This window comes from Leptopilina boulardi, unplaced genomic scaffold (genome assembly GCF_019393585.1).
Source record: "Leptopilina boulardi isolate dan_hultmark-lab unplaced genomic scaffold, ZJU_Lbou_2.1 LbouV2_155, whole genome shotgun sequence".
NCBI lineage: Eukaryota > Metazoa > Arthropoda > Insecta > Hymenoptera > Figitidae > Leptopilina > Leptopilina boulardi.
The window spans coordinates 670,256-694,619 of NW_026137702.1; the positions used below are offsets into that span (position 1 = coordinate 670,256).

At 22.8% G+C, this 24,364-nt stretch overlaps 3 protein-coding genes across 54 annotated transcripts in view; 1 reads left to right on the forward strand and 2 right to left on the reverse strand.

Moving 5' to 3' along the window:
• Window positions 1-9,943, reverse strand: part of LOC127276916 (cell adhesion molecule Dscam2) — an 89,037-nt gene extending 79,094 nt beyond the window's left edge. For 28 of the 50 annotated variants that reach the window (XM_051297624.1, XM_051297621.1, XM_051297655.1 and 25 more), the window contains exons 1-5: window positions 9,822-9,943; window positions 8,042-8,163; window positions 7,468-7,649; window positions 7,043-7,181; window positions 1,216-1,386 (exon numbers count right to left, since the gene is read on the reverse strand). In XM_051297624.1, the coding sequence (XP_051153581.1) occupies window positions 1,216-1,386; window positions 7,043-7,181; window positions 7,468-7,649; window positions 8,042-8,123 (574 nt within the window). In that variant the 5' untranslated portion in view covers window positions 8,124-8,163; window positions 9,822-9,943. Of the gene's footprint in view, window positions 1-194; window positions 357-497; window positions 660-1,215; window positions 1,387-1,643; window positions 1,806-2,033; window positions 2,196-4,142; window positions 4,308-7,042; window positions 7,182-7,467; window positions 7,650-8,041; window positions 8,164-9,821 lie in introns of all 50 variants that reach the window. The other 22 variants (XM_051297667.1, XM_051297653.1, XM_051297648.1 and 19 more) reach the window with 5 other exon arrangements.
• Window positions 9,944-10,246: 303 nt separating this feature from the next.
• On the forward strand, window positions 10,247-12,884 carry LOC127276910 (enhancer of rudimentary homolog). The gene is made up of 3 exons (XM_051297610.1): window positions 10,247-10,414; window positions 10,582-10,669; window positions 12,287-12,884. Exons 1-3 carry the CDS (start codon window positions 10,412-10,414, stop codon window positions 12,499-12,501), a joined length of 306 nt encoding a protein of 101 aa, XP_051153567.1. The 5' UTR covers window positions 10,247-10,411; the 3' UTR covers window positions 12,502-12,884.
• A 1,243-nt stretch (window positions 12,885-14,127) lies between these two features.
• Window positions 14,128-23,838, reverse strand: LOC127276892 (phospholipase DDHD1-like). 3 transcript variants are annotated; one of them, XM_051297585.1, is made up of 10 exons: window positions 23,460-23,838; window positions 20,210-20,506; window positions 19,829-20,002; window positions 19,393-19,521; window positions 19,181-19,322; window positions 18,922-19,028; window positions 17,721-18,025; window positions 17,266-17,635; window positions 16,686-16,838; window positions 14,128-16,408 (listed from the first exon to the last, which is right to left on the reverse strand). In XM_051297585.1, the coding sequence occupies exons 1-10, from the start codon at window positions 23,530-23,532 to the stop codon at window positions 16,260-16,262; spliced, it is 1,899 nt and encodes a 632-aa protein (XP_051153542.1). In that variant the 5' UTR covers window positions 23,533-23,838; the 3' UTR covers window positions 14,128-16,259. The 3 variants fall into 3 exon arrangements, with proteins under 3 accessions (XP_051153542.1, XP_051153541.1, XP_051153543.1); XM_051297584.1 differs by having other exon boundaries at window positions 16,686-16,850; XM_051297586.1 differs by lacking the exon at window positions 23,460-23,838 and adding an exon at window positions 22,293-22,522 and having other exon boundaries at window positions 16,686-16,850.
• Between the last annotated feature and the right edge of the window lie 526 nt (window positions 23,839-24,364).

Here is a 24,364-nt window from a genome sequence, read left to right on the forward strand (position 1 = left end):
TTTAGCATTTTCTTCTACTTGATTTCGAATAATAAACAATTTCCCCTCGAATTAATCCAAACTTGAGAATATCAAAATGCATAATAAAAAACATTATGAAGCAAAGAGCAAGTCCCATAAATTAAAAAAGTAAAGAAAGAAATGTTATTTAATTTAATGATAAACACGATTAAACGATTTGTTAAGAATAGTACCGTATTCATCTTGGGGATAAATATCTGTGATACCATCTTCTACCCACGAGGCAACCACGACAAATTCAGCAACAAAGCTTGGTATATGACACTTGATAATAGCTGCATTCCCTCGTAAGACATGTTCATCCATCACGTTCACTGCATATTGCTGCCCGACAACTGTAACCAGACAACCGAACCCATTGAAATAAGGAATTTTTACTAGGAGATAACGCAGTAGTGCTCATCGATTCAGGGGGGGGAAAAAAGTGATACGATATCAAAAAAAAATAACTTCTTTTTCATTAATTCATAATGTACCATCAATTTCTTTGGTATAATATTTTCCACCATTCGAATCAATCCAGTCGGCAACTTCCACATAATCTGCTACGAATGAAGGAACTTGACATTTAAATATAGCTGCATTTCCACGTATTGCAAATACATCGTAAACTTGAGCTTCAAAATATTGAGACACAGCTGTAATTAAAAAAATTGTGATGTCCAAATAAATGATTTAAGGTCCTTTTAAGTTGCATATATCACTGATTAAAATTAAATTCAAAAATAATATACAATATTTATAATCATAATCACATTCGATTGTTTTTTAAACTCTGGTTGGATGTCTGTTAAAGTTGACGAGCAACAACATAAAAGGTATGAAATTCCAATTTATATGTCTAATTGTGGGAATTTGTCAAGGATTCGCTTCATTTTAAACCTAACAAAAAATTGTAACAGGGGAAATCCTAAAGTTCGTTAAAATTTTTAACAAGATTTATATACCGTTTAACAAGAATTCACGTAACACGGAAACAATTAACAAACTGCTCGCGCGAATTAATTGAAAAATTAAATGCAACAAAGATAATCACTATAGATGAAAAACTCTATATCTCCGATTATGGGAGAAGTTATTCAATCATGTATATCACCATAATGCATCAAATGTTTCAATTATAAAATGAATTGTTAGTTATGCAGGCCTTAGTAAAATAATACAATATTATTTTAGACCAAAATATATTAATACCCTGATTAAATGTTGTTAAATGTTGAACATAAGTTTCTCCGTCATCTCTAATCCAGGCATCAACAGTAACAAATTCTGCTATATAACTTGGAATACTGCATTTCAATATTGCACTGTTGCCTCGTATTACATACTCGGTCATTATTTCCGGTTGATAAACTTGTGTAACAACTGTGACAAAAATTTAAGCAAAAACCGTTTTGATAATTCGTTCGTTAAAAAGAAATTAATCTTAGGAATAAAAATAAAGATAAATGTCCATACTGCCACTACCCACGCCGTTTTTTTTTTTTGGTATATCTTATGGACAAATCATCTCATGAAATTCAGTTTCTATTTTTGGTATCTAATTGGGGTAATTGTACTTAAATTTTTTAGAATTTTTCAAAACTACTATATATAGTTTTTATTGCACTTCAAATGAGTACCATAATTAAATGAAGCTTCGTAGCTGGAACCGTCACTTCCCTCCCAGGAAGCAACTGATACAAATTCAGCAACAAAACTAGGAATTGTACATTTTAATATTGCAGCATTACCACGAATCACATATTCGGACACCACTTCAGCTTCATAATATTGTGTGACAACTGTATAACAAAAATGCACGTAAGAATTAGAAAGCGGAACGTAATTAGAGATTTTTTTTTTTATTATATAACTCTTGAAAAAGTTTCTTAAAAATTTCATCATCATTTCTGAAAAATTCAGTTTTTTTTATAAATTGCCGTAACTGTTTTGTTCCAGTGGGTATATTCATTATTGCGATAAAGAATATAGTTCCATTTATTCGCATTTTTTGTTTTTTAAATAACTACCATTATCATTAACAGGATCAAATGAATTTCCTTGATCATCTTGCCAACCAACAACTTGTACAAATTCTACGACAAAACTTGGAATACTGCATTTTAGAATAGCTGCATTGCCACGAATAACATATTCGTTGTTGACTTCTGATTGATAATATTGATGTACCACTGAAAGGGATTTTAAATTATTACCCAATATAATTAGAAATATTTTCACGTGAACTTTCATTTTTGTGATGTACTGAAAAAGGGTTACCACAACATTTGCAAAATGTAAGTAGTTTATAATATGTAAAATCAATTAAAATTACAATGTTAATGTATCTTAAAAACATATAATTTTTATATATAATCTCAACGAAACTTATTTTAAGAGAGCTTGAAAAGATAATAATGAGTCTTTGAACGCTGTCTATCAAGTGTCAACATTCAAAAGTTTAAGTTTTCCTGGGTTACGAAGCACCAGTGTCAATCCAATAATAAAAATAACTTTTACAAGCGGTTGTAAAATTTTCATAGAAGATCCATTTTTAGGAGACCCATCAATACACGTATTAAGGTAATAATACAAAATCATGTAAAACAAGGATTGTAAGATTATTTGATTATGAATCACCCCCAATATAGTGTTAAAGTTTATGAAGACTTTAGTATATTTTATTTTAGAAATATGCAACCCGATTTACAGAGAAGTTTGAAAAAAAACATTGAAGAGGAGTCATTTTTAAATTTGCCGCTTGAAATTGGATGCGCGCGATGATTTAAGTCATCACGTGATAGCAGAAAAGGCATGTTGGAAACCATTTTGGTTATATGAAATCAAAACATAACCCCAAATAATCATCGTATTTGGCATTATTAATAAAAAAACAAATAGAAATAAAAAATAAATAGTCATTAAAAAAAATTATAATACTAAAGTCTTCATAAACTTTAACACTATATTGGGGGTGATTCATAGTCAAATAATCTTACTGTATAATTGTTCTTTTAAACAATTATTAATTATCAAGAAAATATAATTTTTATAATAAATAAATAATCTTCTGTTTAATTATCATCGTTATAATTTTGTTCATTCATTTAATAACATCTCCACAACTTAATTTCTTTAACTAAATTAAATTGAGGAATTAAAGTAGGGAATAATAAGTTGAATGATCAGGAAACCGAAAGTTTGTTATCTTTAAACCCACGGCGTCGTTTCGAATGATTTTCGCATCGTAGTATGCTGTAGTTTTTTTGTTAATTTTAATTAATAAATTAACTGGCGTCCACGTGTAAATATATTTTTATTTTATCATCAATTTGAACTCCTGCAACTATGAACCTGGTCGCGCTCTAATTCAAATTCTCAATCTCATTCAAAGACTATTATCAAATCAAGACTCAATTGTGTATAATAAAATAAGTATTTATGATGGCTTCATTACTTAGTGGATTTTTCCCTATATCATGTTTGTTCAAACCCTTCTGCTTCGTAAATTAAACAGGGAATATTAAAATATCTAAATTCTCTTGTTCCTTAATTTCCCCAGCAATACTATAACATATTCCTAAACATGAAACTAAAAAAAGCATGATTATTTGCTACAATTATAATTAACGCTTAAATAAAAATTATTCAGCAGCCGATGTAGGCGCTCAAAGGGAGAACTTTACTAACATCTTTTTTTAATTAACTAATCACCAACGCTAGAGGAGCGTACAAAAAAATTATTAATCCCAATAAATTTCGAAGGGGAAGAATTTTAGATCAACCATTTAAAAAAAAAACATTATTTTATTTATGTTACGCCAAAAATCATGTTTTTGAACTTGTAGATTAAAAGATATGGAAAACCTGATGTCTTAGAGCAAATATGACGCGAAATTATTATTATTATCATCGAAATGTTAAAAAATTACTGTTAAAAATATTCTTTCGTTCGTTCATTTATAATTTTTTTTTTTTTTTTTTTTGCTATGCTTATTAAAAATCACTGATAAAAAAATACTTTCATAATTAATTTTCACGCGCTGAGACTTTCAAAATAAAATTTTTAGTTTAGGAATTTTTCAGCTAATCCAATTTTTGTTAAATTCATAAAAAAAATGCATTAATTAGTGTTGTACCCATTTCATCATCTTGCCGTACAAATTCTTCCCCCTGATCAGTGTGCCATGATAAAACTGTTACAAAATCAGCTACGAATGATGGTACGACGCATTTAAGAACGGCACTGTTACCTCGAATAGCATACTCCTTGTTAACATCAGTATCATAAAACTGCATCACAACTAGGATTAAACATGAATACATTTTTTCATTTTCCGAATATATAATATATATATTAAATATATAATTTATTTTTCAAGTGTTATTGAAATTTTGTTATTTTAATTAATGGTGATCGTTATATAACAATTTTCTCCTCCTAGTTCAATTACTCGAAAATTAAACTTAAAAGCGCGGAGTTGGTCAGTTTTTTTTTTTTTAATGAAATATCTGTAGTCACATCAGACGGCTTCATGCTATTTTTGATTGATTCGTAATCGATCCCTAACGTGCACAAAACCTAGTTTCGTCTAACGGCAGTAATACGCAATTTAATTGCTTCATGGAAAATTAAAAACGGAAAAACAATAAAAATATTATTAGTGTATGGTAAACCTGAACAGTGTTGAATTTCGCTCCATGATTTTTTTTTACAATTTTAAATTAGCCTAATACTGAAAGAAATAATCATTAAAATAATTTTTATCTTGCTGAAAATTTTTAAAATGAAAGTTGATCTATACATACATAAAAGTTAGTATTACTTTTCATTTAGCAGAATTCTCATTAAACAAAATTTTAAGTGAATGGAAATGTTTAAATGAAAGAATTTACATTTCACGAAATGTTTGTGTCCGAAATTTTTTTTTACTCAAATTGTCATGTGGATTGAATTTTAATTTTTTTATAGAACTTTAATTGTATAATTTTCATAACAAATATTGGACAAAAATTTCGGTACGAATTTAAAAATTGACTAATTAAAATTTTTGTTTAATTTCTGATTGGTTAATTTTAATTTTGATTTTTTAAATAATAATTATTTGAAATATAAAAATTGTAAAATTATAAAATTCGATTATAAAGAATTATTTATATTGAGTTTTGTATTTTTGGATATCCCTAAATTATATACATGGCCATAAATAGAAATTAATTATTAACAGAATTTTCGTTTGCAATATTATAATTAGTTACTGAAATATAATCAGGGTGTCCAGCAATTTAAAAAAAAGTTAAACCTTATCAAGGTTTTTAAGGTACAAAATAATTTTTGGGTTCATTTTTAACGCAGTAACTCTTAATTCTTTTGTACCTTAATTTTTTTGTGACAACAAAAAGTGAATTCTTTAAAAAATTCAATCATTTTCAAAATTTTAATTTTATTTGAAACATTTTCAAACGCTTTGCAAATTTTACTATTTTCAAAAATTGTAATTAACTTCATCATTAGTTTAATTATTTATTTATTTTAATTCCTTTTTTTTGTAAAAAAGGTGTATTATAAATTTTTCAAAGCTAATTAATTAATTTATTATTAAAATCTTTGATTGCAGCTCCTCGAAATTTAAATTATTTTTAAAAAATCTAAATGAAATTTTTACTGAAATTTGTAGGTATAAAGAGTTTTTTTCAGATTAAAATTTTTTTTTTTAATTTTTTAAATAAAAATATTCTGATATTTAATTAATAATACAAAATTTAACTACAGCTTTTCCAAAATTTAATTATTTTTATAAATTTTGATCTAATATTCTTTACCAAATCAAATAAATTTTTTTAATAATTTTAATATACTTTTTCAAGAATTCAATTATTCAAAAAAACTTTTTCATTAAAAAATTCTTTAAAATTCAATTACTATTAACCATTTTTAACAACTTTCAGCAATTCAAATTTACTAAAAAATTCCAAATTCAATTCTTCTGAAATTCAAATAATTTTAAAAATCTTAACTGTAGCTGTTATTAAAAATTAATGATTTTTTAAAAATTTTTATCTAAACTTCTTCGCCAAATCAATTATTATTTTTAATAATTTTAATTAGAAATTTTGCTAACTTTTTAAAAATTCCATTTACATATTAAAAATGATTTTAATAAAAAATTAACTAAAATTTAAATAGTGTCTAAAAATCACTATCTGTAATTCTTTGTAAAAGCAATTATTTTTAATAATAATTTATAAAATCATTGCATTAAAAATTTTCTAAAATTCAATTATTGCCTAAAATTTGTATAAAAAACACATCAACTTTTAAAAATTTACAAAAAATTTCAATTCTTTACTAAATCAATTGATTTTTAATAATAATTATATAGACTAATAAAGTTTTTTAAAAAATTAATTTATGTACAGAATATTTTAATTAAAAATTATCTAAAATTCAATTATTGTCTGAAATTTGTAAAAAAAAAAAAATTTAATCTATTTAAATTTACAAAAAAAAAAATCGAACTCTAAATCTTAAAAAAAATTTATTATTTTCAAAATATTTCTAAATATTTTCTGCGCATTTATAGTTTACTGTATAAATTTCAATTTTAACGATTTGTATTAAACTGAGATTTTTATATTTCAAAATATAAATATAATATTCTCTTTCTATTATTTATTTAGAATTCAGTGAAATAATTAATTCATAATTATTGTAAATGTTTCAGTTATCAGTTATCTTATATAAATAGAATTTTAGAAAATTTAACAATTCAAGTTTTTGTTTTAAAATTCACGATGATTTTAAGGTTTTCAAGGTAAAAAATAAATTTAAAGAAAATTTAACGTTTTCAAAAGTCGTTGGACACTCTAATCATACTTTTAAATTTATTTAATTATTAATTAATTAATTATTTATTTAATTTAAAATAATTATTTAATAATTAATTGTTAATAGTTTCTCAGCAAACAAAAATTCTATTTAAAAAAATATTTTTCAACAACGATAGGTGAGATGTAAGAAATTTTTTTGTAAACTCACCAGCTCGCACATTAACGTCACGACTATGTACGGATCCAACAGAGGATTTTGCTAGACAAATGTAAATTTGAGCATGAACCTCTTGACGATAATCTTCAGCACGGAATGGAGGAAATACTAAATTTCCATTTGGTAACACCTTAAAAAAAATACAAATTTTGATAAATACAAATTAAATTATTTTTTAAATCCAAATATTTCTTCTTTTTTTTTATAAAATACAGTACCAATATTACTATATACTGTATAATATTGAAACATTAAATTAAGTTTTTAAAAAAAGTGAAAACAAAATTAATTTTTCAATTTCTATCATAAATTCGTTGCTTTTTATTTATAAACTATTATATATATATTTCTATTTATTTAGTATATATATATATATTTCTATACTATTTTCACATATTTTAAAAATAAATTCATACTTGTCGTAAGCCGGGAACATCCCCAACGGCAGTTCCATCGGCTCTAACCCATATAATATCCGGTTGTGGATTTCCTCTTGCTTGACATTCAATAACAGCTCCTGTACCATTTGAAAAATCTACTCTATTTGGCGGTTCTTTAAGGAATACAGGTCCCATTGTATCGTCCTCAGCGATTACATCTAAAAAATTAAAGAGCATTAAAATTCGCTTTAACAATTTTCTTAAATTACTCACATAAGATAAATAAAAAATTCTGATACTTAAATTAATTTTAGTATTTTAATTATATAATATTAATTTGAATATTATATATTATAAAAAAGTAAAATATTTTTCTAATTTTAATTCAAACATAATATTAAAAACTTCTGGTACCTAAATTAATTTTAGTATTTTAATTATATAATATTAATTTGAATATTATAAAATTCAATTTTTCTAATTTTAATTAAAACATATTAATAAAAACTTCTGGTACTTTAAAATTTAATTTTTTTTATAGACATTTAGGTGATTTTTATTTATTTAAATTATATTTTGAATTTAAAAAAAAGAACAAGGGTTTACTTACCAAAAATAAAATTTGAGAAAACAAGTAGCAGAATAACACTTAAAGAAGGTGCATAGCACCTTCCAAGTGAGTCTCGCCACATACTGAACGCCTTGGTCTCTAACTTCTGAATAATTTTGACCCTGTTTAAACAAAAAAAAAAAATTAATTTGATGCATAAATTTATGATAATTTAAAAATGAAAATCAATTTTTAAAAGAATTTCATAAATTCCGTACATAATTTCATTTAAATGCATTCTTAATTTATTAATTTTCTATTTCACTTTTTTAACAATTTAAAAAAAGCAACAATATTATTAATTTAAAAATGAAAATATAAAATTAATTAACACATTAAAAATAAAATAAGAATATAACTATTTTTTACCAACAAATCCTTTTTTTTAATTCTTCTAATAAATAATTTTCCTAATAATTCTTTTAATAAATAATTAAAATTAATAGAAAATAATGCATTTTTAAAAATATTAACATTTGTATTTTAAAAAAAAACCGATTTATTAGAATTTAAAATAAAAAATCCTTGTTGACTATAATTTTTAAAACAATTTGTAGCTTACAGCGCATTAATAAAAGAAAAACTAAGAGCTAGAATTAGATCATATTTCAATTTAAATTACAAAGAATTTGCTCTAAATGTTTTAATGCTATATTTACACTGATGAGACTCATGAGTTTATGCAACTTATATGATGGATAAATTTGAAAAAAGAAAAAAAAGAAAAAATTACCAAATAAGTATGAGAAATAAAATTTTAAACAGAAAATATTTTTTGTATGTAAAATATTAGTAAAAAAAAAACAAGATAAACTTTGATAACAAGTTATTATTTATAATTTTGTGTGTTTTTAATTTTTATATAATAATTTCACAAAAAAAACTTAAGAAAAAGGTTTAAAAGTTGAAAACCGACATATTTATAGATAATAGAAAATTTTTTAAATTACAATTTTGTAATAAATAAATAAATTAGAAAAAAAAATTATGATTTTATATTGAAAGTCGTAAAAACTCACCAGTTCTCAGAAGAAAAAAAAATTTCTGTACATTAAAATCCATTTTTCTTCAATTTATGAAAAAAAATATATATTTAAAGAGAAAGAATAACACTAAAAAAAAACTACTTTAAATATCAAAAATTTTAAATTTAAACATTAAAAATACAATTTAAAAATATATATTTTTTAAAATATAAAAATAAAAAATAAATTAATAAAAATGTTTTTACTCTAATAAATGAATTTAATATATAATCGAAACTAATTTGACGTTTTACAATAGTAAACAAAAGTTCATAATCAAAACAATGTGGACAATGGAATTTTTTTAATTTACCAACAAACCATAATTTATCACTAAAAATCTCTATCGTTAATATCAATTTAAATAAATTGTCTATTTATTAATTAAACAATTCACATCTGATGACAATAGGCTGAAAATATTGATTTTAATGAAAACCTTATTGCCGGCATGATTTGCACACTATTTTGATAAATTGTTGAGATTTTTTTTTCTCTTAAATTCCATACAATCATTATAGAAATAAAAGAAAAAATGAAAACACTTTGCAATGAATTAAATTAAATTACACTCAATGAAATTCTAAGCGGATATGAACAATACACGAGTAATTTCTGATGCTGGTGTTGAAACTTAACATACATTACAATTTTCTTATTACATTAATAATTATCAACATTACTTTTTATTAAAGATGTGATTATTTTCAATGAATAGAGAAATTAAATTTTTTATCTAACACAATTTTATTTACCGAAAAAATAGAGATGATGATAAATATTCGCAATAAATATGAGATTTCAACTTCACTTTAAATACCCTTAAAGGACGCTCACTTCACTAAGGGAAACACATGGACAGAATGTCCAACCTAACAACAATAAAATATATTGACAAACAGAGTGGGATAGGTAAACTTTTTGTGAAAACAGCTGACTTCGTATGGGGAAAAAATGTTATGGCGTAAATGTCAATAGAGGCGCTACTTGTTACATAAAACCTCCCATATGTGACACTTTGCCAATTTTAGTTTCCTAAATATGCTGAAAGTGTAAAAGCACCTTTAAGTTGCCATTCATATTTCGGACGTTCTACCATAAATAAAACCGTTACTACCACTAGTGCCACCTATCGCTTATTTCAATACTGGTGACAAATTTAACTTATCCCTGAAAAATCTGATTTATACTTTATATAGTTCAAGACATAATTACTTCATTCAACTTAAATGAGTCTGTTTTTTTATAAACAAAAAAGTTTATTATTATTGCTTTCCTACTGTAAATAATTGGTAAATACCAATTTTTTTGTTTACAAAAGTAAAACGATTATTAGTTGAGAAACATGGTGAGTATTTTAAAGCTTTATTTATATTATTAATTAGTTTCAATCAGTGATTGACAAACCTATGTAAAAATTTTCTTTTCGCCTCCAAAAATGTGTTTTGTACATTAATATTCTTTTAATTTCAAGTTTAATATATTAAAAATACATTTCTTTTTCTTGTGTTTCAGTCTCATACAATTCTTCTTGTACAACCAGGCAATAGGCCTGAAACAAGAACCTATTCGGACTATGAAAGTGTAAACGAATGTATGGAAGGTATGTTTTTACTCATATTATATATATATATAAATTCACAATCCTCTTATCCAAATTTTAATAGTAAAAACAATTTTTAATTATAATAGAAAATTTCGAAGAAAAATATTTTTATAAATTTTTCGTTGGTGAAAAATTTTTTTTAATATCATTTATTTAATTATTTTAATAAATAAAAAATATTATTAAATAATTGAAAATTTATTATTATACTCATTTCGGTAATTTAATTTCTAACTCTAAGCACTTAAAACGATTACCATGAAATTTTATATAAAAAAAAATGTACACAAATTTTTATGCATCATAATAAATATTTATTTTTTTTTTTATAAATATTGTAAATTTATATTATTTGATTTCTCATTTCGAAAATACATTTCACATTTAGAAACGAATAAAATAATCTATATATGAAATATATATTTTACCAGAAATTTTTATAATTAATTCTAATGTTTAATTTTTTTAGAAATTCATTTTTTTTTTTTATTTTAATTTCTCAATTTAAATAATTTAGAACGATTTCTGAGGAAATAAAGTTTTTTTTTCAAAATTATTTTTTCTCTACGAGAAAACAAAAATATTCAGAATATTAATATAATCACCTACTTTTTCATCTAATTTGTTTAAAATTAATTGAAATTTACACATTCCCTCAATTATATTTATTTAATTTATTAATCATAGTTCATGCCTTTTGGCTTTGAACAGATTTCCGTTATACACATAGAAACTTTTAATACTACATTCTCTCAATTATATTTTCAACAAATAAAAAGAATAGAATAGAATACCATTTTATTGTATTCTATTTATTTATTTATTTTTACAATAGAGTACAATTTTATTTTCAATATAATTAATAAAATAAATTATAAATTGAATATCATCAATATTTATATTATTCTCTAAAAAAATAAATGTATATTTAATTATATGCAAAAATAATTTCACAAAAATTGTTGCCATAAAATATTCAGTTAAATAAAAATTTATTCAATTCAGAATTATTATTTGAAAATTTAGTTTAATAAAATTTTTTTAAATTTAATAAACTAGAAATTTTTTCTAGAGAATTCAGTTAAATAAAAAAATTATTAAAATAATTTTTTTTACATTAAATTAAATTAAATTTTTTAATTTAACTGAATTCTCTAGAAAAAACGATAATTTGGAATTCGACGCAACAAAATTTTTTTAAATTAATAAATATTTTGAAATAAATCGATTAATAAAAATTATTTTCATCGTAATAATAAATTTTTGATGATAATTTTTTTTTCGTCGTTAAATTTCACATGCAAAACTTGTTTTGAAAATTTCTTGATTTTAAAAATCTTCTATTTAAAAAAATCATTTCTTCATCTAAAGAGAATTTCCCCTTATTTTTACTTAATATTGAACAAAAATTCCACTATGATCTCTGCTTTTAGTTTGATGAAAAAAATATTTCGAATTTTAATTTTGCATTTTTTTTTGCATAAATTTGAAAATTTTAATTTTTTAAACAATTTTTTTTTTTGTAGAAACTATTCTTTTTTGTGAAAATTTTTTTTTTGTAATAAAATAAAAAGCATAAACTACATTGATAAATAATACAATCGTATTATTTAGGTGTCTGCAAAATTTATGAGGAACACTTGAAGAGGCGAAATCCAAATACATCAATAATTACGTATGACATTAGTCAGCTATTCGATTTTGTTGATCAACTAACAGATTTATCTTGTTTGGTGTACCAAAAATCGACCAATACATATGCTCCATACAATAAAGGTTGGATCAAAGATAAAATATATATATTGCTCCGAAGAGACGCAGGTCATTAGAAATAATTAAATTGGTAAAAAAAAAAGAGGCATACTTTTATCTCATAATTAAAGATATTTGAAAGCAATTACATTTTCATAAGAACATATATATCGTGTATATTATTTGTTAATCTTACACTTTCATGTCAAGTACACATACATATATATCTCATTTTATATGAATATTGCGTTCTTTTTTTTGTAATATCATCATGTACTTATAATTAGTTTGTAAAGAAAAATTTCACGAATTTCTTGTGTAAAAAAAAATTGAATTTTAAGTTAAAATGTCAATTTATTATTTTTTTTTTCAAAATTGTACTATGTATCTTTAATATAAAAGTTCTTAATTTTGTATATTATAAATACATATAATAATAATCAATTTTTCATTAGCAAAAGTTGTTTTCTATTTTTTCACATTCATAAATTTTTTTTGTCATTTCTTTTTTAAAAAATAAGAATTTTTTAATAATTAAGAATAATTAAGAGATATTTTATAAATAAATTATATAATAAATATATTATATTTAGATATTTTTTAATAAATTAAGGAAAAATCTTCTCGCAATTATTAATCAAAAACAACAACTATTTTAGTTTTCACTTAAAAAAAGGATTAAAAATGTAGAAACACTTTTTTTAAACCTAAATCAGATTTATTAAACAATTCGGGTAATAAAATACAAAGTCAAGCTCTTATACGGGATATTACTTTTTAACACACGGAGAAGAATGAAATGTAAAATTAACTTGAATGCTAGTTTATTTTACAAAAAATTGGGCTAGTGCTTATTTTGACAAGTCTTTCTTGTAAATTTTACTATATAGGCAAGTAACGTAAACATGATCAATATTTATAACAAGTGTTTCACTTAATTTTATATAGCGGCCTTGTTAATTTTACTATAGTCCTTTATCTGATATTTTAGACTATTGAGCGTAAAATAAAACCTCGAATCGACTTTAAGGCGTAATAAAAAAATTTTAGTCCTTTTATATTAGAAGAAAACTCGATTTTTAAAGTTTTAATGTATATTTATTTATTTAATAAATATTTTATTTATATTATTATTAGATAATAAAAATAATTTTTAATAATTTCTTAATAAGAATAATTGTATAAGAATTCATCAAGAAAATTTATTTAAATATTTAAAAATTTGAGACATATTTTCCAGAATTTCATAAATGGATTTTGGAAAACAAAATTACGTCTCTTTAAAAAAAAATTTCAACCACTTTTTAAAAATAAAATACTTTATGAAAAATATAATGGGAAAATTTTTACATAAAAATATTTTAAATAATTGAATTTTACAAGAAATAAATAAAAATGATTTAAATTGAAACAATATTGTTTAATATTAATAAAATATTATTAATTTGTCGATAAATTTTAGATAACTTTAAAAATAATTCCAAGAGATTTTAAAGAATTTTTGAATAGAAAAAGTCGCCTTTTATTAAAATAAGTCGAAAATAGTAAAAAAAAATTCGTACAATCCGCGGCCTGCAAAATTTATCCTAAGAGTTTTAAATGATATTAAATCACTTATACAATATTGGTCTGTCTCATTCAAAAAAAAAAATATATATATATTCACTTCCAGGCTGCAATCAAAACCTATTAACTGCAGGTAATTAACACTTTATATTTTATTATAAATTACAATTAATATTTATTATAATTTAAAATTCTAAATCTTGGAGGATTTAAACAATTGATCGCACATGAGCTACTTAAAATCTATCGCAAGTTTTTAACTCACGTGTAACCAACTTTGATATAACGCAAATGCATCTGTTTATTTTTATTAAGAAAGAATCAGACAATGTTATTTCATTTCTTAAAAATTTTACACAATGCAAGTGTAAATTTTTTTTTATATTTTTAACCATTAAAATTTGTATTTTAATAAAAATTAAAATTTTTTGAATTTGTCTAACTTTTTGTTTCGACTGCTGGTCCGATTCTACTTTAAAATCGATACAATAAATGTGGCAAGGTTACAATCGTCCTTTGTGACATTATCTTTTTTTAAGTCTTTTTGTTCAAATAACGTTGACTAATTACTTAGAAACTAATTCTAAATCGACGCAATAAATGATAATGAAGGAAATTCTATCAATAAGGACTAGTTGATGTAGAAAACATTCAGTTTTTTTGATTTCACTGACTCTTTAACATAAAAAGTTAAGCAAAACTAATATTAATTTATCTTATTGATAAAACTTCCTTAAGGCTTTTAACAAACTCTGTCTATGTTATGCTTTTTCTATATTATAAATATTTAAATTTCTTAACAAGTTACAAGCTTGTTATTTTAATGTTTCATTTTTCTCCGTGAAAGTCAACTAAAGTCATATGATAGTGTAAGCTTTGATATTGCACATAATCTTTGTGCTTTTTATCTATATACACACTAATTCAAAAATCGGTGCAAAACATTCAATTTATGAAAAAATTCATTTACTACTTTGTTGATAATCACTCATTTTTTTTTTAAGCTCGATTAGGGCTACTCATCAGGCATAAAGTTAAATACTTCTCTATAATTATTTTACAATAAAAAATAAATATTTTTATTCTTTTTTTATTTTATGTGACGCATTCTGAAGAACGCATTCAAAAGAAATTTGAAAGATTAAATTATAGAGATGATTCTGATAAACCTAAGATTTAGCCAGAATAGGATATAATTATTTTCTTTAGCATAAAATTCTTTGAATCGATAAACAATCAATTGTTTAAACAAGTAAAAGAATTTTGAAAAGTTAATAACAAAAACTAAAAAGCTAAATAATTATTGAAAAGATTCCTCTAATTTAGTCTGAATAGCGACAAATAATTCATAAATAAAAGAGAAGAATATAAATCTATATAAGTATAATATAATACCAATGTATGTATAATACCAAATATTTTGAAAACTTATCACAAAATAATTTATATTAATATTAATAAAATGATTTAAAAATAAATGTATTTTCATGCCTGATGAGAAGGCTGAACTTCATATTCTATATTATTTTACAATTGAAGATAACCGAACGATAATTTTATAATAACCTTATAAATTTAGTTTCAACCAATTTATTGAGAACTAAATTTTGGTAAACTCTATATATATATATAACAATAAACAAAATTTTAAATATTGTGATATTCAACGATGAATGATAATAACGAATTAAAAATAGCACATAGCGCGTGCTTTTTATTAACCTACTTTAAAACGTCTACATATAAATTATGCAAAAAAGTTCGCATGAAAAAACGAATAACATATTTTTATATATATATAAAAAAATTTAAATATTTTAATATAAAATCAAAGCTGTGTAGAAAATTTAACATTAATTTTAATTTCTATTTTTTTCATAAACAATAAAGGCACGCAAATTGTCGTTAATACTACTTGACATAACATATAAATAGTTTTTTTTTATATGTATATAAAAAGTAGACAAAACAAAATCCAGTAATTCTGGTTTCTGATATAATTGCCTACAACATATATACAATAAACTATGTATGTATGATTAAAAAATTGACAAATAACGTATCTATATTACTATGTAATATATATATATTCAATTAGAAAACATTGAATTTCAAGAGTTCATTAAAAAACTTACCTACACTGTATATGTTACCTTTAACATAACATTATCACAGATTTGTTTTGGTGGCATTTCTTTCCTTTTATATTGACTTAATAGGCCCACATTATTTTACAATAATTCACTATATATTGCCTAAAAATTTGAAATCACATTTCCAAATTAGGGAACAATTTGGTCATAACAAAATAGGCGACGTCATAATTATTCCAGTAACCTGTATGAGAGGTTAATGTTGTTAGATAATTTCTTCCTAAACCACTTGGACGAAGTACATAATCCAATCGATGATTTAATTCTGTTAAATATGTTAAAATATGTTATTCTATTATTTATTGTAATTTTTAATTTTTACTCATTCAGAATAGCTACAAGAAAAAAAATTTATAAAAAAGTTTTTCCCCTAACAAAGAAATTTTATTGAATTTAATGAATTATAATAAAAAATCTAATAATTTGAAATTTAAAACAAAAATTTTTTTAATTTTTTAAAAATTTCATACTAAATTTCCCCTTTTTCTAGAACAGCATCAGTAAATTTTTTCTTAAAATTAGGTAAAAAGATAAATTACTACCTTCATGAGGATGACACGATGAATTCATTTCTGGTGTTGGCGAAGAAGTACCATCTTTCGCTATCCAACCACCTCGCACTATACTCCATAGACTCCAACCTTTCTCAGCATTTCGATTTGTTGAATCGGAAGAACTATCATTTTTATCAACATCTGCACAAAAATCTTTAAATTCTAATATGTAATTCAAGTTTCATTATCAACTTGTGACCTATCATATTTAGTGGAAGACAAACATAATTTTATTTTCTTATAGATTTACATACTAAATTCAATTTAATTATTCCTACACTGAAATAAAAATTTATTTGATTCAACTAATCGGTTATTTAATTTTTATCAAATAAATATCTACCAAATAATTTTTATTTGTGTCAATTAAATAATTTTTTTGAAATACCTAAATTATTGGTTCAAATAGAGTTTATTTATTTCAATTATTTGGTCACAAAAATTATTTAGTAAATATTTATTTAATAATATTCAAATAACGAATTATTTGAATCAAATAAATTATTTTTCTCTGTATTGAAAAAAACTTTTCTAATATATATTTTTAAAATATTTAATTGAATTATACCTTGAAGTGATATATTTTGCTTATCAACATCTGCTTCAGCGGAAACTTGTTCCAATTGTTCATTAACAAATTCATCATTTGATCGTTCATCTTCCATTTCTGTACCCTCTACTTCTTGTTCTTCTGTCTGTTGTTGATTATTAAATGGTTGTTGACCTCCATATGAGGGAATTAAAACTGGTTCAATTTTACTGTAAACTTTTTCTAATAATGGTTCCATTCGATATGCAACTGGATCTGACCAATGAAATATATTATAAAATCGTTTACATAATTTTTCTGGCATTACTTCCAATCTATTTGATGGTGCACGTGTACGTAAAGCTAAAAATACTGATAATGGAGAACCAAGGCAAAAAAGATTTTCAATCTGCAAAAATAATATTATTTTTATTTAATTGAAAAAAAAAAAAACAATTCTAATGAAAAATTTAAGGAAAATTATAGAAACTAACAGAAAATTGAAGTCCTTCACATGAGGATAATGAGAAGGAAACTTGTGTATCGTATCCCGTCCAGCCAGTGACAATATCGTAAACGATAACACAACCTAAGGAATGAGCTAATATCGACACCTTGCCATTCCATCCAGGATGTCGATTAATAAACATTGAATATAACCTATTTAATTCTTGTTGGAGACCTTTTCTAACTTCACCGCCATAAAGAGGACTTGTATAATATAAAATATCCATTGCGGATGTATTCAAAAGATTTCGAATACTTAAAACACTATACGGAGTAATGGCATCGACAATATCTGAAAAATTAAATCTTTACTTGTTAAAACCGTTTATTTTAATTAATTTTATAATAAATAGGCCTTTTTTTGGCATTACATAAATTTATTATCCCGCCTATAACAGAATCGAAGACGTAAACTTTAAAAATTTTAATTAAGTAGAACAAATTAAAAAAAATTCTAACAACAATTCAATTTTAGAGGTTTTATTTGAAACTTTTTTTTAAATAATTGAATTTTCAAGGAAATATTAAAATTATTAAAAATAATTCAACTTTGAAAGAGTTATAGTTGAAATTTTTTAGAAATAATTAAATTTTAGAAGGTTCTTAATTGAAATTTTGGAAAATAATTGAATTCAAGTAATTTTGAATTGGAATTTTTTTGATGATTTCTTTTGCTTAAGAATTTATTAAAAATTAAAGACAAAAATTAAACTTTAAAATTTGTCAATTGAAAAATGCTGTCAGATTAAATTTCAGACAATAATTAAATTTTACAGAATTACAAAAATAATTTAGCAGATAATTTTTGATAACCTTTTTTAAAAATAATTTAATTTTCGAATATTTATAAATTCAAATTTTTGTAATTAATTAAACTTTAAGTGATTTTTAATTGAAATTTTTTATGATTTTTATTAATGAAGATTTCATTAGAAATTACAGTCAAAAATTGAATTTAAAAAGTTTTTAATTAAAAAATGCTTTTAAATAATAATTATTGTAAATACGAACAAATAAAAATTTGGCTAGAAAAAAATTCCTTCTGTAAATTAAATATTCTTTCAAATTACTATTCTGTCTAATGAAAATTCGAGCAAATATTAATTCGATGAAATAAAAATTCCGTAAATTATAAAAAGGAAAAGAAATTTCATATTTACTGATTAAATAAATCAAATTATTACTGACCTCCATCTAATTTTAAAGACGATCGCCACTCTACGGGAAAAAATTCAACTCTTTGTGTAAATTTCGGAAAATATCTAGGTAGTAGCCATTCCACACATTCTCTGAATCTGTACAATATTATAAAAAAAAAAACACATTTAAATATATGTTAGGCTCAAAGACCGAAAACGCTGATTTGGAATAAAATTTCCATATATTTCTCGCTTGTATTTTAAAAAAATTTTCAGACACCCTTTAAAAAATTAAATTATATACGTACGCTGCTGTATTTCGAATTATTTTTCCAGTATCTCTCTTTTGTCCGATTCCATGCACAACAAACACTAAATGATCAATGTCATTTGGTTTATCATCCATAGTTGCACGAACTTTATAACCCCGTCGTAATTGGTAACCAGTTGCTGAAATTTTTAAATAAATAATTAATTCATTATATTAATGTAATGTTTTATATTACATTAATGTTCTTACATTTAGTAAAACCAAATTTCGATGTGACGCTTCGCATTAATTTGGAGGGCGTGTACTCGCTGTATAAAGTTACATCATTTATTGCAAGCCAATCAACGTGAAAGGCAGGAAAATGTTCTGTATGCAATACTGAAATAAAAACGAATATTTATATTATTTTTAATAAAATTTCCCCTTGGATAACCACCACATAGAAAGAAAATTCTAATTTTTATCACAAATGAAAATAATTAGATTTAAAAAAAAAAAAAAAAATGTTATTCGCTTAAAACTTGTCATTGGGCATTTTTTGGTGTCGCTGATTACGAATTTAAAGTTGTTTTTTAAAATTGAATTATTTTTTTAACAAAATACAAATTTTTAAATAAAAATAAAAAATTTTTCAAAAAAAATAAATATTTGTTTTAAAAATATAAATGAAATGCTAATTACTGACCTTTGAAAGCATGAGAAGTTGCTCCTAATTCGGGCTCAGAATTCGATTGCGTGAGCTTTTGATGTTGAAAAGTTCTCAAATGAACTTCTTCTATTCTTTCCGAATGTTCAGTTTCCAAAGGTATCCAACTGCTATCATAAAACCACGTTCCACGCATTATTTCCCACTCTTCACCTAGAAAAAATATTTCTTTCATAATAAAATTCTAATGGCAAATTTTTTTGGGTTCTTCCCTTAAGATTATATGTATAAATATTTTAGAAAATGTTAATAATTTACTTTTGTTATAAAATACAAAGAATTTCAAGGTAGAAAAAAAATTTTTTTAAAAATTCAAGGACATTTATTTAGTAATAAAAAAAAAATATTTTTTATTGTTACCTGGCCAATATATAGATAAACATTTCATTTTATCTAAATCCACATCGTACATTCCACCTCGAACAACTATTCTTTCGGCAGTTTGTAATTTATTATTTTCACAATTATTACTATCGGCATTTTCACTTCTATTTCTCCATACTTGTTCAATTCTTAAACTATCGTATCCACAAAATTCTGTCCATCTTTTGTTTACACAATAAAACCAACGAACTTCATCAAGTGATAAAGGATCTGCATATTGGTGTTCGGTTCCTTTCACTTTATCAATCGTTTCAGAATTTTCCATTGAAACTTCTAAAATTCACCAAACAAAAAAACTATATTATTAAAATTTATTCAAGTCATCCCTCAATAATTTGATTATCGATATTAAAAAAAATATATACTGTATGACGAGTATAAATTGAATTATGGGTTTTTTGAATTTTCAATTAAATTTGTGTATTATAATATTTATAATAAATAAATTAGGCAGCCAGTTACAATAGTTTTTGTAATATTTTTTTTCGCTGTCTTAACAATTAGAATTTAGAAAAACAAAAATCTGTTCTATTGCTAATTGTTATGGATCAGTAAATTTATTAACATTTTATAAGTTAATAGAAAGTAATTCGACCTTCAGTTGCGTGCTAAAGTTTCGGACCAAACAGTTTATTTTAATGAATAATTCACCTTGGGAAGGAAAATTAATATTATTAAATTATCAGAAAAGGCCTAACATCAAGTTAGGACAGAAGGACTGACCAAGCATTTTATTATTATATAATTTTCGATTTTTAGTAATACACAGAATTTTTAAGTTTATTAATGAATTCAATTGAAGAATATTTTTTTTTATATAAACTCAATATTCATATTGTGAAAAATGTCATTTGATAACAAAGTGACTCAGACAACAAGATTATTAATCATTCCTATTTTATCGGAATTTAATGGGATGATTAGAGAAAAATAAACTTATATATAACTAAAGAGTCATTCACTTTATCATTAGGAATTAATAAGAAAATATCATATATTTTATTAAAAGGAACAGAATTTAATTTTTTTAAAAATATTTTTCTAAATTATTATTAAAATCTGAAACAATAGGAGACAAGGGAAATCCCATTTGACTTACAAAAAGTTTATGAATAATATTTATTTAAAAAAAGAGGTAGATTCAAAAACCAATTAAAAACCTCGTAAAAATACTAATTTTAGATATTTTAATATTTTTTTTTTTAATATTTCCTTTAAATATTCCAAGAATTTCTCAATCTCTTTTATAACAAGATAATTCAGTAGCTTATGGTTATTCTCCAAATTCTAAATTTTATAATTTCCATTACATCGTAATTGTTATTATCGAATTACTATTTGTCATATAAGTTTAATATTTCGAAATACCATTAAACATAATAATGTTTATTTGAGGTGCCGTAAATAATTTATAATTCCTATTTGTTTGAAAATCAAATTAGTTTGCAGAATTTTCCTTTTATTATAATTAAAAGTTGACAAATTTTTCACTTACTATGAATTGCAATCAGAAAAATATTAAAAAATTCAGAATTGTTTAATATAGATATAGTTTATTTTTTGTCTTTATAATATAAAATATTTATTTTTCTTAATTTACAATACTAATGTTTTTTGAAGTTTTATAAATTTTGTTGTTTCTTTTAATAATAATTATATTTTTATATATCTAAAATGGAACTTTTAATGTTACCAGTCTGAATTTAAATTTTTTCCCTGGCCCTAAAGAAAATATTTAAAATGGTTTTCAATATTATAAAAAAATTGAGACAATAATTTTTAGAAGTAAAAGATTAAAAAAATTTCAATAAATAACGGCAACCATTTTAAATGAATTATTGTATTTTTGTTTTAATAAACTTTTTAGCTGTTTTAAACAAAAATTTAGTTTAAAAAATAATTTATATTTCAATAAATTTGTTGAATGAAGAAAAAATTTAATTGAACAAACCAATTGTGTTTCAATCAATTAATTTAACTGAATATAAAAAAATTTGTTTAGTTTACATTATAATTAATAATAATAATAAATAAATAAGTGGGGGTTTTTTTTTATTACCGACACATTCGAGAAATGCCACTTTTGTCAACCCACATGAAACACTACTCCGATTGATGTAAGAAAGATTTTCATTACGTAATTCGTAGTAATTTTTTTTTCTTTCAAATCTACAATTATTCTCCTTTTAATGTAATTATTAATTAGTAATTTTTTTTCGCTTCCTTTCCGGTGATTGTTTATCTTCAAGACTATTTGTAATTTTTGATTTTTTAACAATATTGTTAATAGTATTTTCCTTCATTGTAAAACTTCATATATAACAATATCACGTGTTTTGTAATTATTGTATACGCTTTGGTATTTTAACTAGATCTGATGTTTAATTAATTTCTCAATGTTTACTTCAACACTCGATCGTATAATTGTAAACAAAAATAATTGATAGTAAGATATTGTTTTGTTTGGATTTAGAATGAAATTGTATTTTTTTTTTAATAATCCATTCTTTTTGTATAATATAATTATAATTTTATAAAATACAAATATATAATTTATAATTATAATTTTATAATAATAATAATTCTACAAAAAAAATATGGATTATTAAAAAAAAAAACTACACCAAACTTAAAATAATTGATAATTAATAATAAATTTTAAAGTCTTAGTCGAAAGTTGGCGCAATATTTATGAATTTTTCTTTTACAATTTATTGTAAATAATAAGCGATAAGTATAAGTTGAATTATTTTAATGGTAAAAAAATAAAAATAAAATAATAAAATGAAAACCAACTTTTATTAATATAACATAATATTTCACTGTTTTAGATATAAATTTTTCATATATATATATATATATATATATATATATAAAACAATTTACTGAGTTCGAAAGTTTAGAAAATCTTCAATACCAAAAATTCTTTCACAATTTTTAAATCTAATCTTACCATTTTATTTCGAAATATAATATATATTTTTTAGTTTTTTACACATTGAGATAAATAATCTAAACTGAAAATTTATTGCACTAATATAACTTGACGAGTCATATTTATTTATGGATTTTCACGTGACATATTTCATTTCTAAGAATTTTTCTAGATAAAACCACAAGTTTCCTTTTGTTTATACTTTTAAAACTATATCGTTGATTTTCTAATAAATTATTAATATCAAAACAAAACTGTTTATGTGTTTAAAGAAAAATATATGTTTTATACCTGCTGTATTGTAGTCATCTTCAAGAATCATTTCACTAAATGGATCAACGTTCGTTATCAAATTCTTCGTCATTGTGTCTATAAAAAACAGTGTGTAATTTTTTTTTTCAAATATAAAATAAGCAAAAAAAAAGTTACATTAAACTCGTATGAAAGCACTAGTGAAACGTTGATTTTTAATTATTGTCAACTAATAGACATAATTGAAATTGATCTCTCGCGTTGTCATTCAAATTATTTTTGATTGACTTAACATTATTTCTGTTTTATTTAATAGAAATATTAACAGCTTTGATAATCAGACAACAATGTTATACTATTATTTCACTATTATTCTATACTGACACCCACATGAGTTACCACTGTTGTTTCGGAGATACAGCGCCACTTAAGGCAGAAGTTGGAACTAAATGTGTCATATGACTACAGGGATGGGTAGGTAACATTCTTCATGTATGATATATAGACCAAGCTTGGTGGGGGGAAATCAAATATGGCCGTTTACTGGTGGTCAATTTAAAATTTTCCATTCAGTGTTTATTGGGATTTTATTTTTAATGTACTATTTAATGAAGCAATAAAATGCGATTTAATTTTTTAAATAATTTTATTATTTCATTAAATAGTATATTAAAATTAGAAACTAAAATCCTAATAAACATAGACTTTCTAAAATGAATTATCTAGTGACAATTTTTTAAAAATGGAAAAAATGATTAGATTTGCTAACAAATTAATACTCAGCCATATTGGATCTGCTACTTTGAATTTTTTCTACTTTTGGCAGCCATTTTTAATTTTTAAAAAATCTTAACTATCTTTATATCTACATTCAATTCAAAAATTAGGTTTTCACCTAATTATTTTTACATTTTAATTAAAATTAATGAAAATTTAAATGATTT